Source organism: Mustela erminea, chromosome 5, assembly GCF_009829155.1.
Source record: "Mustela erminea isolate mMusErm1 chromosome 5, mMusErm1.Pri, whole genome shotgun sequence".
NCBI lineage: Eukaryota > Metazoa > Chordata > Mammalia > Carnivora > Mustelidae > Mustela > Mustela erminea.
Window position 1 is genome coordinate 74,571,961 of NC_045618.1, and position 13,934 is coordinate 74,585,894.

Sequence of the window (13,934 nt, forward strand, 5' to 3'; positions counted from 1 at the left end):
GATCAGCCTTTTTGCCAAGATCAGCCTCTGGGAGCATGCAGAGAAGACAGGTTTCAGGTCAGCCTGTGTACAAATCCCCACTGACGTACCAGGAATTAGGGACTTGGGCAAGATACTTAATTCTGCAGCCTCAGTCTCCTCCTCTATAAAATGTAAATCATGTCCCTAGCAAGTGAGAATGCACAAAAGGCATTTAAAGAAGTAGGACGCAAAGAAAATGCACAAGAGTTCGTGGCTATTCCAGCTTACCCTGGCCAAGTCTAACAATGCCTGCGATGATGACGGCGATCAGTGCCAACACTTTGGCATAGGTGAAGATGTCTTGTACCAGCGTTCCCCACTTGACATAGGCACAGTTAATGAAGGTTAAGAGACCTGAAAAAATAAGAATTCTGATCGGTAAATGACCTTACCACCCAGAGAGCCTAGGACCCCCAAGCATTACTTCCAGAAGCAGTCATCAAAACAGACCCGTTGGCCAAAGACCTGAGCTATTTGAAACCTCTGCCCAGCAGGTCCTCAGCATTAGCATTCAAAGGCCCCGCTGAGGTGTAGGCAGCACCACACATACCCTCAGCACTTAATCGGGAGGAAACAAAGTAACTGGATTTGCTTACACACAACAGTGCTCCCAGCAGTGGGAGGTGACTGGCAGCCATACAGGATTAGTGATGTTTTCTGGCTATGGCTTTGAAAAGTCACTGTCCTCCCAGCTTTGCACCCCTTTACCTCCTGATATAGCCTCCAGGACTCAGCAATCTGTGGTATTGTTAACCTTGGCGATTCCTGTTGTGACTTATCCAGTGCTGGGCCAGCAGGTCAGGACGTGTGGCCAAGGATTAGAATGGGGGCCAGACTTCCTGCTCCGCCTGCCAGCACAGCCACTTGTTTTTGTACTTGGAAAGATCCTTGGAGCCAAGGTTCCTATAGAGTGGGAATGGCATTTTTCCTGATGGACAATGCAAAAGAATGAGCCAGAAACATTCCTTAAGTCCTACCCTGGGGTAGAGGCAATAATTTTACCCCTACAAGCTCTGGGAAAATTCATAGCCAGGGTGCTTAACCTAGGGCTTCCACAAGGCCTGAAATTCCTTGTAAATAGTTAAGTACACATGTCCAAAGAATATGCATTTTTTCTAAGAAAAAGGTCCATAGCCTTTGTCAGAATCTCAGGGAAATCCATTTCCCCCAAAAAAGTTTCAATCCACTACTGAAGAAAAAATTCAAGAAAGGAAGCCCACATTTGCTGTTAGGTTGCCCCGTAGTCCCAGGATGTGGCTGGGAAGAAAGTGAAAAGAAAGGATTCTGAGAGCCCACTGAATGTTCTGGATCCTACACCAGCGTCTGAAGTGGGCAGGGCCCTGCAGCCCACCTCCACTGTGGAAGCCAATCACCTCACTGCCCCTGCCTTCCCAGCTCAGCCACAGGAGCTTGAGGTGGAAGGCTTGCCAGTCCTTGTAAGAGCTCCAAGGGCAAGGTCAGCATCAGCCTGCCTTCTTTCCCAGTAGAGAAAGGGAGGTCTGGTGTTGGGCTTGCATGCTTCACAGGAAGCCTCCTCCCTGTCTCAGTTCTGGCAGAGGCATGTCCTTCATTGTCCCTAATCCTCCTGTTTTCTTGTGTCCTGGCCTCACCACACTGGCCCGGAAGCATCTTCATCCTGAGAAGCAGGAAAGACCAACCTCAAGGAACAGCTGGATCGTCTTCTGTCTCTCCCTCTCCCTCCTTCGCACCCCTCCTGTCTCCTGGCTGCCCAAGCTCTTTTTTCCTCTTCCCTAGAAAGGGCATCCTAGTCCTACACAAACACTTGCCTTTCTACCTAATAAACAAGACAATAAACAACCAAACAGTATCACAGGGTTGGGCAAGACTACACCCATAATTCCTCAGTGCTAAGTTAATAATTAAGGACAAGCACACAGTCTCCACTAGCACCCCACCAAGTGACAGAAGTGTCTGTGTCTCACCCTCCACTAATCTTTCAGACCTGTTAATCCTCCGCAGTCAATCACCCATCCTTTAATCACTGGACTTCTGTTTCCAGCCAGCCATCAGCCCTCCTGCAACTTCTCTCCATTGTGTAGCCCCTACGCCTCACCCTTGGGCTCTGCTGCTGCCTTACAAACAGGACCTGGCCCAGGTTTTTCTTTCTTTCGTTCTTTCTTTTCTAAGATTTTATTTATTTATTTAATTGACAGAGAAATCGAGAGAGGGAACACAAGCAGGGGGAGTGGGAGAGGAAGAAGCAGGTCCCCATTGGGGCCAGGGAGTCTGATTTGAGGCTCCATTCCAAGACTCTGGGATCATGACCCCAGCTGAAGGCAGACGCTTAGCAGATGCTAATAACTGAGCCCCCCAGGTGCAGGTGGCCCCCAGCCCAGGTTTCTGATTAGAAACACCAGGGACAGGGGCACCTGCCTGGCTTAGTCAGTCAAGCATCTGCCTTCCCTTAACCTTTGGCTTGGTCATGATCTCCAGATCTTGGGATCAGGCCTCACCTTGGGCTTCTCGCTCAGCAGGGAGCCTGCTTCTCCCTCTCCCCTTGCTCAGGATTGCTCACTTACACTCTCTCTCTCTCTCTCTCTCTCTGAAATAAATAAAAAATCTTTTTAAAAAATTTTTTAAAAAGACAGACAGACAGACCAGGGACAAAAAGGGGGAGGCACCTGGCTGGCTCAGTCAGTAGACCACGCAACTCTTGATCTTGGGGTCCTGAGTTCAAGGCCCATTGGGTCCAGAGCTTACTGAAGGGAAAAAACAAAACAAAACAAAACAAAAACACCACCAGGGGCACCTGATGCTGCACTATTCACAAGGGAAGGGATCCCCTTGTTGAGGTAGACGGTTAGCCCTCAGGGACCCACAGTCACAACACCAAGCCGGGACAGGCCGAGTTCTGGCTCAGTCTACAGCCATGTGCCACAGGGAGCTGCTCTCAGCTTTGCCAAGGCCTGTGGGCAGCAAACAGACAACTCATCACCCTTTACTACAACAAATTCTGAAATGAAAACAATGGACTATTGCCATTTTCATCCCTACCACTTCTCTACGTAAATTCTGTATCCATCCATTTCACACCCCGCCTTTGACCTGCCGGTTTTTCACCCTCCCCAGTACCTGAGCCTTATTCCTCAGCCACTGACCCATCTTCCTGCCTGACCTTTCCTCTGGAAAGAAACCAGGAGCAGAGGAACTGCCTGAAGAGAGCTGGCTCTCACCTTCTCCAGCACCCAGCTTCCTTGGGGCCTCTTGGCTATGGGGGCAGGGAATGGGTACGCCAGGCAGCACCACTGACTGGGCTCTTTGCATCACCCACAGCTGACACAGCTCATCGGAGGCCCCAAAGCCCAGCCTAGTGTACTGTTCCTACAGTGAGGCCCAACCTCCTGTTTCAGAGGCAGGGAAAGGAGGGGACCATAGCATTAGAGTAATACGGAGGCAACTGCAAGTCAGCTTCAAGGACAGAAATGCCCTACCCTCCTACCTCTAGGGTGTAATTCCATCTCCACCCAACATTGGGCCAAGTCCACAAGAAGATGGCCTGAAATCACCTTGGACCCTTGACTCGAGTGCAGTTCCATTCCTGTTTTGACCTGCTTTGGAGGAAGACGCTTTGAAGGAGCCACTCTCACAATCCTCTAAAGAGATGCTCTGGGCCCCTGAGTGGCTCAGTCATGATCCTGGAGTCCCAGGACTGAGTCCCAGGATCAAGTAAGTACGGGTTGGGTTCCCCACTGAGCAGAGAATCTGCTTCTCCCTCTGACCCTCCGCCCTCTAATACTCTCATGCATACATTCTCTCTCTTTTGAATAAATAAATCTTTATTTTAAAAAAGAGAGACGCTCAGTGCCCAGTCACTTGGACCCACGTTAGGCTCAGGTCGTGATCCCAGGATCCTGGGATCTGGCACCAGGCTCCCTGCTCAGTGGGGAGTCTGTTTCTTCCTCTCCTTTGGCCCCTCCCCCAGCTCATGCTCTCTTGCTTGCTCTCCAAGTAAATAAATAAAATCCTTTTTTTTTAGTTTTTTTTTTTTTTTGACAGAGATCACACGTAGGCAGAGAGACAGGCAGAGAGAGAGGAGGAAGCAGGCTCTCTGCCGAGCAGAGAGCCTGATGTGGGGCTTGATCCCAGGACCCTGAGATCATGACCTGAGCCGAAGGCAGAGGCTTTAACCCACTGAGCCACCCAGGTGCCTCAAATAAATAAAATCTTAAAAAAAGGGAGGGGGGCGGGGAGATGCTCCTAAATGGTCATGGGCTCTCCTGGAGGAGCAAGCAGGCTAGTCCTATAGCTCTAAGGCCCAGCAATGGCTGCAGAACTCAAAAGCCAGGAAAGCACCCACATAGGTTGATCCAGAACAGAACAAAGCACGCAGGCCCACTCGGGATCGGATGCCCAGATCTGATTTAGATGCCACACTAAACAGTCCCTGAAAAAGAACATTAACCCCACAGTTCTCCCAACACTGTTAGTTTTGGGGATGTTTTGTTTTCTTCCAGCACTCTTAGTTTTATATACAGAGAATGGAACACATAAAACTTAGGCCACTATTCAGCGTATTTTCTGCTTCAAATTCCCAGGAACTATAAAACCTCAGTACTTTATGAGACAAATCATCCCATTTTTTAAAGAGATCAACAGCTCTTCCTTCCATAAAGCCAAAAACCTTTTCCTCACCACTTCTATCCAGTAGTCCTAGACCCCGCCTCTGGAACCACACAGAATTTGGCTAACTCTGCATCCACATAATGGCCCTTCTTATCAAAGATTAACATCCTGTCCCCCTGGAGGCTTCCCCCTTTCAGACTAAAAACCCAGTTTCTTCAGCCTCCACTGTGCAAATGTGGCTTCCAGGCTGCTCACCACCGAGGTTCTCCCCTCTGCATTCACTTCACTTTGTCAGGATGTCCCTGAAACAGGAGACCCACAGAGAACACTCCAGACACTTCTGCAGACTAAGGGGTCTCAGTTTGAATTCACTGTCAACTACAATCCCACCTCAAACTGATGAGCATTTCCCTATCCCCCTTTTGGGGCCTATAATAGTGATTTTTTAAAAAGATTTTATTTATGTTTTTAAAAAATTATTTATTTATTTGAGGGAAGCCTGGGTGACTCAGGTCATGATCCCAGCGTCCGAGGATCAAGTTCCCCTGCATCCGCTCTTGAGCAGGAAGCCTGCTTCTCCCTCCACCTCTGACTCATGCACTCTCACTGTCTGTCTGACAAATAAATAAAATCTTAAAAAAAAAAAAAAAGTCTTATTTATTTGAGAGAGAGAGAGCATGAGCAGGATGAGTGGCAGGGGAAGAAGCAGACTGCCCGCTGAGCAAGGCGCCCTATGTGGGCTTCAATCCCAGGACTCAGGGATCATGACCCAAGCCAAAGGCAGGCACTGAAACTGAGCCACCCAGATGCCCTACAAGTAATTTTTTTAATCCCAAATATGAGATGTTAACATTTATTCCTAGCAACTTTCCCCTGAAATTTTTAGAGATCATTCCCAACTACTAAAAATGGATTTTCCCCCCTTAATTTTATCAGACATGTCAAAAGCCTTCAATTTTGTGAAATCTGCAAATTTGATTAGCACATTCTCTGAGTCTTCCCTGAAGTCATTGACAAAAATGTTGACTAGAGGGGTGCCTGGGTGGCTCAGTGAGTTAAAGCCTCTGCCTTCGCGGCTCAGGTCATGATCTCAGGGTCCTAGACTCTCTGCTCAGCAGGGAGCCTGCTTCCCTTCCTCTCTCTCTGCCTGCCTCTCTACCTACTTGTGATCTGTCTGTCAAATAAATAAATAAAATCTTTAAAAAAAAAAAAATGTTGACTAGATAGGCAGAGCCCTGTAGTCATGACTATAGACGTTCCTCTATGCTGTCATTATTCTACATCGACCAAGAATCCATCAAACTACTCTTATCTAGTCCACCTTTTTCTACCTCTTCAACCAGAGTATCATGAGAGGGGCACCTGGATAGTTCAGTCGGTTAAGCATCTGCCTTCTGCTTGATAGTTCAGTCGGTTAAGCATCTGCCTTCTGCTTAGGTTATGATCCCAGGGTCCCCATGTCAGGCTCTCTGCTCAGCATGAGCCTGCCTCTCCTTCTCCCTACTGTTCCCTCCCCCGGGCCTTGTACTTTCTCTTTCTCTGTCAAATAAATATATGTCTCTCTGTCAAATAAATAAATAAAATCTTTAAAAACAAAATAAAATAAAAAATAAATTAAAAAAAGAATATGATAATTTGCCAGGAAATTTTCTAAAATCCGTATGCATCTCTGCTCTTGCATTCTAATGACATATCCAGTGATCCAAATGAAATAGCACGTATTTACACTAGAATGTTCATCGCTTTTTAGAAATAACCACAGTTCCATAGAGCATGTGATTTTTTTTTATTTTTTTAAATATAATCTCTACACCCAACATGGGGCTCAAACTCAGGACCCTGAGACCAAGAGTCACATGCCCTACCAGCTAAGCCAGTCAAGAACCCGAGAGCGTATGATTCTTCGTCTCAGGGTCCTAAGTTCGAGCCACGTGTTGGGTGTAGAGTTTAGTTAAAAAAAATTATTGAGGGGCGCCTGGGTATCTCAGTCATTAAGCTTCTGCTTCGGCTCAGGTCAGGATCCCAGAGTCCTGGGATTGGCCTGCATTGAGCTCCCTGCTCAGCGGGAGGACTATTTGTCCCTCTCCCACTCCCCCTGCCTCTGTTCCCTTTATCACCGTGTCTCTCTCAGTCAAATAAATAAATAAAATCTCTAAAAAATAATATAATAACTGCAAAAATAATCATTAGAAACAACTCAAATGCCAATCAAGAGTAGAGCGGCTAAATACAGTGGAATACTAAATAATGAAATATCTACAACTATAAAAATATGAACTTCACAAACATTAAGTGAAAAAGTCAGGCACACAAAAAAATGCATATCCTGTATATCCACTTACTTAAGAATGGCCAACACAAATCTATGCTACTAAGAAGGATAGCATTTCCCCTTTGTGTGTGTATGGGGGACAAGAGGGAGTGACTGAGAGAACACAAGAGGGGCTCGGGGGGCTGGCTTTTTGATGTGGATGATGGTCACAGGTATGTGAATTTGTGAAAATGCATCAACCTGTACACTTAGGACACATGCACTGTTCCTTTTATATTATACTTGAATAAAAAATTAAAGTTAAGCCAAAATGAGGCCAAAATTGAACCAAAAATTAGGTTAGCTTAGCATGGTTTATTACTAGTGAATCCATAAGGTGACCAGAGAGCTTCCTTTCTTTTCCTCACACACTGCTAACCAGGTTTAACAGATGAGCCTAGAATTTAGACTGGAATCAACTTCAAATTATTCAGTGCACAATGCTGAGAATCGGGGAGCCTGCTGCTCTGCCTACTTGTGATCTCTCTGTCAAATAAATAAAATCTTTAAAAAAAAAAAAAAAAAAGAATGCTCAGAATCCACCTCTTCCTCAGAAAGCTGGATTATCATTTTTGTGGGCACAATAATGGCCCTGGAACAAAGAAGGGTTGGTGTCACCGTGATGCAATGTGAGAAAGACCTGACTAGCCACTGCTAGCTTTGAAGATGAAAGGGGACCAAGAGCCAAGGAATATGGGCCTCCTCTAGAAGCTAGAAAAGGCAAGAAAATGGATTCTTCCCTAGAGAACCCAGAAAGTAGCAGGACACTGCTGATACGTTGATTTTAGCCCAATGAGACCCATTTCAGACTTCTACAGGTAAGATAATAAACTTGTGTGTTTTTTAGATTTATTTATTTTAGAGAGAAAGTAAGTAGATGCACACATGGGAATTCGGGGAGGGACAGAGGGAGAGAATCTTCAAGCAAACTCCCCACTGAGCATGGAGCCTGATGCAGGACTTCATCTCAAGACTCATGAGATGCGGGGCGGCTGGGTAGCTCAGTGGGTTAAGCCTCTGCTTTGGCTCAGGTCATGATCTCAGGGTCCTGGGATCCAGCCCCGCATCAGGCTCTCTGCTCAGCGGGGGGCCTGCTTCCGCCCCCACCCCCTCTGTCTGCGTCTCTGCCTTCTTGTGATCTCTCTCTCTAATAAATAAATAAAATCTCAAAAAAAAAAAAAAAACCAGACCCATGAGATCCTGACCCCAGTGAAAACCACTTAACTGACTGAGCCACCCAGGTGCCCCTAAATTTGTGTTGCTTTACGTAACCGAATAGGTCAGAATTTGTTACAGCAGCAATAGGAAAATTAGTTAATACCTCACTCAACAGCTTTCTTTTCACACCCTTCCTGCTCTTTAAGATCAGGGAGAGGCCTCATGGGAGAATGCTTGAGTTATAAATTCTTTCCATTTGTCTGCAAGTGGATAGTTAGGAACACTTAAAGCAATGCCATGCTTTATCACTATCTCCTCAGTTCTCCTGGTCTTCGTTTTTTTGTTGGCCTGGATCTGTTTTTTACTGACTCTTTACTAGGTTAGCACTCTTTCTGGTATGTAACGATAGGGAAACTGGGACTATGGCCTTCTCCTTTCTCTCCTCCATCTGTTATTCGAGAACTAACTGCCCTTGCTGTTCTCACTCTGTTTGTTGCTTCTAGAGCTTTTTATCCCCTGCAGTCGGTTCTATAGATCTAGGCTGAGGCTGGGCACCGACCTTCGGGTGTTCTTCTCACAGCTCTGGGTCACTCCTGCATTTAGTCCTCCTCATACCACCTCTCACCATCGCTTATGGATCTCGTTTCTAAAAATCTAAGTTTATCAAAAAGCTTCAGTTACCAGTTTGTTCACATGGTTCTCCTCTTCCTAAATAAGAGAATTCTGATAAAATAGATGAAAATTTCATTCAGAGAAGCTACTGGCCCTTTTTTTTTTTTTTTTTTTGAGTTCCTAGCTACGAGATTATAAATTGTTTTCCCTGAACTTTTCTGCAATCTCTGCCCAAATTTAGAGTGTATTTCTGAGGAAATACATGATTTCTTCTTCTGGAAGGTACAAACTCTAGGTACGCAGAGTCACTTTCACACAAGAATCCCACATTTCCCCTGGTTATGTTAAATTAATAATACTAAAACAATAGCAACATCCTTATCCTTCAGCGACTCATACTGAAGCCTTTACAGGTTAAATTGTATAATGTCTTGGATTTGCTTTAAATAATCTAATGGGTTGAGGGGGTGGTTTGGAGTATAGATAAAACAAGAGTGATTAATCATTCATGCTGGTGCTTGAACCCTGGGAGTTCATCACATTATTCACTCTATTTTTGTATGTTTGAACTGTTTCATAATAAACTTTTTTTTTATTATAGAGGTACTGCTTCTAATGGAATGAAAAAGATTTTAGCAAAAAATGCTCAAGGAGTTGAGACTTCCATCACTGCCTTATTTTCCCTTTAGTAAAAATTTTGTCGTGATTTTTAGGAAAGCAAACTATTTCTCCTCCCTCTGATCCGATGGTGGGCAGTTTTTACCTACAATCACATCGTTCCTACTTCTTTTTGCTTTTATCCTCTTGTTCTCTCCACCATGCTTCTTCCCATAGGATGGGGATTTATTTCCATGCACTACAGCTATAGGAGACCTTCAGGAAAATTCCCCAAGGGGAATCTGAGAGTCTCTGACAGCACCGTGTAATAATTCTTCCCCAGGTAAGCGGACAGATTAACAGAGGCTAGTGTCTTTGTTCCCTAAGAGATGGGCCACATAATTGTGAGGCCCAGGGGGAGAGAAGAAAGACTTCTATTTGGCTGTAAGAAGAAACCCATCTGCAGGCAGAGAGCCCGGGGCAGCACAGGATGGGACTGTTCACAGCATTTGTCAGAATGAAAAAACAGGGAAGTAAAATCCTTTGACAAGTCTCTGTGTCTTGGGGAGTACTGAAATTTCCCTCTCACTGCAATCCAAAGAATCAAAACTCGACCTTGCCCAGAGGGAGCAAGTGTCATCTCATTCTACAGCAGATCCTGATACAAGCAAAGCTCTCTCTGACACACTGCATCAGTCTCAGCTTTTCTAGGAAACCCACTATTTCTCAACAAGGTTTATATGCTTTCCCGGTCCTATTCTCATCACATAGGAAATTCTTTCCTCCTTGCAAAGAAAAGCAAAAAGCAAATGTTTATAGGCCTTATTTAATGTTTACAGAATAGGAGTCCAAAACCATCATTCCCAATCTTCTACCCTGTCTTTCCAAACGCATTACTCAGCAACTTTTCCACCTTTATTCTTCCCTATAATTCCTCACAGCCTCCAGAATACCCAGATTTATACTTTCATCTGTGCATTTTTATCCTTTCCTCTAAAATTTCAGGTGAAACCTGTAATAAACATCTCTCCCCCAGTCTCCATGAAATCTGCTCTATCCCTTGCCAGAGTTTAGCCTTCTGCTATCTTAGCATTCACGGTCGGGGACTCTGTTCTAGGTTCTCTTTTTGCTTTCATATACCCAGCCTTCAGTGGACAGACATGAAGATGCTACCTTCCACTCAGTACTCTATCTTGAACTTCAAAGTTACCAGAGACATACCTCAGGTATCTCCTGACTGGTGACATCATTCAACCCAAAGGACAGCAAGAGGATAGCCATCGGTGGGCTTAACTGACTCGAGCAAGCTTTGTGGTATGTTGCTCCAGGGAAAACCGCGTGTCTCTGCATTAGGCTGGTCTACATATAATCCAGAGTCACAGCCTTTGGGGAGCTGCCGAACCTCTTAACTGGTTTGCTCAGGCCTGCTATACCCAGATGTCTCTAGAATGTTCTATCGCTGTCATTTCCTACCACATGTAAGCTCTATGAAAAAGCTTCCGGTCTGTGGCCTAACCCTACAAACTTCAAGTCTCTCCTCCCTTTCTCTGCTGTATGTCTGTCTGTGCTATCTCATGCTGGGTTAGGATACTCTCTACACCTTAAAAACCATTTTTCTTGGGGTGCCTCGGTGGCTCGGTCGTTAAGCTCTTACCTTCCGCTCAGGTCCTAATTCCAGAGTCCTGGATCAGGACCCGCATCAGGTTCCCTGCTCATTGGGAGGCCTGCTTCTCCCTCTCCCATTCCCCCTGCTTGTATTCCCTCTCTCACTATCTCTCTCTCTCTCTGTCAAATAAATAAACTCTTTTTTTTTTTTTAAAGATTTTATTTATTCATTTGACACAGAGAGATCACAAGTAGGCAGAGAGGCAGGCAGAGAGAGAGAGAGGAGGAAGCAGGCTCCCCGCGGAGCAGAGAACCCGATGCAGGACTCGATCCCAGGACCCTGAGATCATGACCTGAGCCGAAGGCAGCGGCTTAACCCACTGAGCCACCCAGGCGCCCAAATAAATAAACTCTTAAACACACACACACACACACACACACACACACACACACACAGTTTTTTCTTCCTGGCTTCCTTGATGTATTGTTTCTCCTACCCTTCCTAGGTGCTGTTATAGGTCTCAGACAGCAGAAGGTCCTCAAATTCTTTTACCTTTCAGGCTACAGAACCATTCTGCTCACTCAGACGTCATGGGTGAAAGCATGTGGCAAGCAGACAAGCCAAGCATAAACCCTATGGGTCACCAGACCAGAGGCATCCTTCTCTGCCTCCTGGAACTCAGCCAGCATGTCGGTCGCCGTAGCTCTGCACCACTCTGAAGGAGGGAGCAGGCAGTCTGCACCAGGAGGCCCTTCTATTAAGCCACACTATTTGCTCCCTTCTCAAAGCTGGCTAGCCCTTGTCCATCAGCTCCTTCTTGGTTTGCTCAGCCAGGTACAGTTCAGGTCCTCAGAAACAGGACCCCAAGCCTGAGTGAGCGTCAGAATCACCCGGGGAATGCTACAGCTTCAGGGCTCCAACCCAGCAGTTCTGATGCAGGAGACCTGAGACAGGGTTTCCTGGAGGAGTCTGATGACCTACCTGCTTTGGATGTGCTAGGTAAAGGCACTCACTAAGTGAAATCACCTACAGAACCACCTTGAGCAGAACAAGCCCCAGCCCTTCACTTAACTCAGAGCCCCTCTATCCAGGCTGCACAGTGGCATCACTTGACAAGCATTAACGAAGTCCAGGGCTCCGGCCTACCCTGGACAAAGAAGTCAGCGACTCTGGGGTAGAGCCCGGGCATGAGCACGTTCCTGAAGCTCCCCACTCCCCACATCATTCTAAAGGACAGTGCCAACTGAGAACCTTTCTTTCCAAGGCCCCCATCAGTTCTTAGCAGCAACTTTCCCCCAATTCTCATTCTCCAAGCCAATTCCCTTTTTTTTTAAGATTTATTTATTTGTCAGAGCGGGGGGAGGGGGAGAGCATGAACATAGGGCACAGCAGAGGGAGAGAGAGAAGGAGGTTCCCTGCTGAGCAGAGGGCCCCGACACAGGACTTGATCCCCGGACCCCAGGATCATGATCTGAGCCGAAGGCAGACACTTAACTGACCGAGACACCCAGGCATCCCCAATTCCCATTCTTCTAATCAGCAGTTTGGATTTACTTGGTTGGGGCAACAGGTGGGAGGGGAAGGGGCCATTAGCATTTTTCTAAATTCTGAGGTGATTCCAATGTACAGCCAGGGTGGGGACCCAATGTCCCTACTAACTCCTTCCCCAGTCCCCTTTAGGTTATCCCCTCAGTCTCTTCTGAGGCAGAGAGAAAGAAAACAGAAAAAGGAGGAGACCAAGAGTGAACCCCTGAAGAGCCTTGGGAATCAGACCAACAGAGTTCTACCCTCTCACCGCCGCTGAGGTTGTGCCAAAGTTTACACCAACCCCGTAACAAAGAACCCTAGGCTCTGACCGCAGCCTGTCTGTTGCTGTGAATATGGGACATGAAATGTAAGCTTCCTCACCTCCAACCTAAAGTGGCTCTTGAGAAAACTCCTCTGGGAAAGTAATCAGCTTCCAAGGAGAAAGTTCAAAGGGCAAAAATCAGTTGGGGGCCCAGCACCTGGCTGTTCCACTTCATTAGCCCCAAGTACATGAAGTCAGTCATCTGCTATCAGAAGGAGCTGCACGGGGACCCATGGCCAAAGCTCTCAGACAAACACGCTGAGATCTGAAGTCCTCTTTAGCCCACAGGCAGCTCTGGGAGACTCAGGAGGAGCCATCTGCCCTCTCCTGTGCCCTGCTCCCACAGTCGCCCCAGCCGTCAGCCAAAAACCCCCAAGAGCCCAAAGCACACAATGCCCTTCTCGGCCAAGCTGTAGCTGGAGGCCTATCTCCTGTTCATCCATCCAGCGGCCATTTGTCAAAGGACCTGCTCCATGCAAGCCACTAGGGTCAAGCATCAGGGACGTGATGGAGTCACTAGGGTCAAGCGTCAGGGATGTGAAGATTCTGCCTGATCCCTAAAGACCAGCACTCTGTTCACAGGAGCCTGAAAATGGGTAGAGCTGGCTGATGGGTAGAGCGTGGACAGACTGCCTGTGAGAACCCAGGACGAAAAATGTCCCATTAGTGAAAAGGGAAGCTGGAGCCAGACTTCTGGACACCCAGCCCCACCTCCGCCAAGAGAAAAGTTCTGTCTCACCCGCAAAGAGGAAGAAGGGTCTCAGCCCTCCTTTCTGATCTCTGTAAAACTAAAACAGCTCCTAGGTCATCCAAAGACAATGTAGAAAGTATCCGGAAATTAGTAAGACACCTGTGACTGAATTAATAAGATGCACGTGACTGAAGAATTTGCAGCAGGAGAGACCATTTGTGACAATAAAATGTTAGGTCACTTACATTCTCACCCAGATCATCTAACTTAATCGCACAGAGCAGGCCGACTGTCTTTATCTTATGATAGAGAAAACGGAGGCCGCTCAGTCCATCACCGCCTCACAGCCTGTATACATTCCAGAACACTATGTGCCTCCCCATTTGCATGCAAGAATGTGGGATGACATCTCCCTGGGGTGTTGGGCCTTCTGGCTGCAGAAACTGGACCAATCCTCAAAGAACCCTGAGATTCCAGAATAACTGGCTTCAAGAGGGTCCATCCG

The 13,934-nt window shown here is 46.6% G+C and overlaps 1 protein-coding gene across 4 annotated transcripts in view; it reads right to left on the minus strand.

Annotated features, from left to right (window-relative positions):
• SLC7A7 (solute carrier family 7 member 7) overlaps positions 1-13,934 on the minus strand; it is a 55,859-nt gene that overhangs the window by 5,552 nt on the left and 36,373 nt on the right. For all 4 annotated transcript variants that reach the window (XM_032343795.1, XM_032343798.1, XM_032343797.1 and 1 more), the window contains one exon: positions 250-375. In XM_032343795.1, the coding sequence (XP_032199686.1) occupies positions 250-375 (126 nt within the window). The remainder of the gene's footprint in view (positions 1-249; positions 376-13,934) is intronic.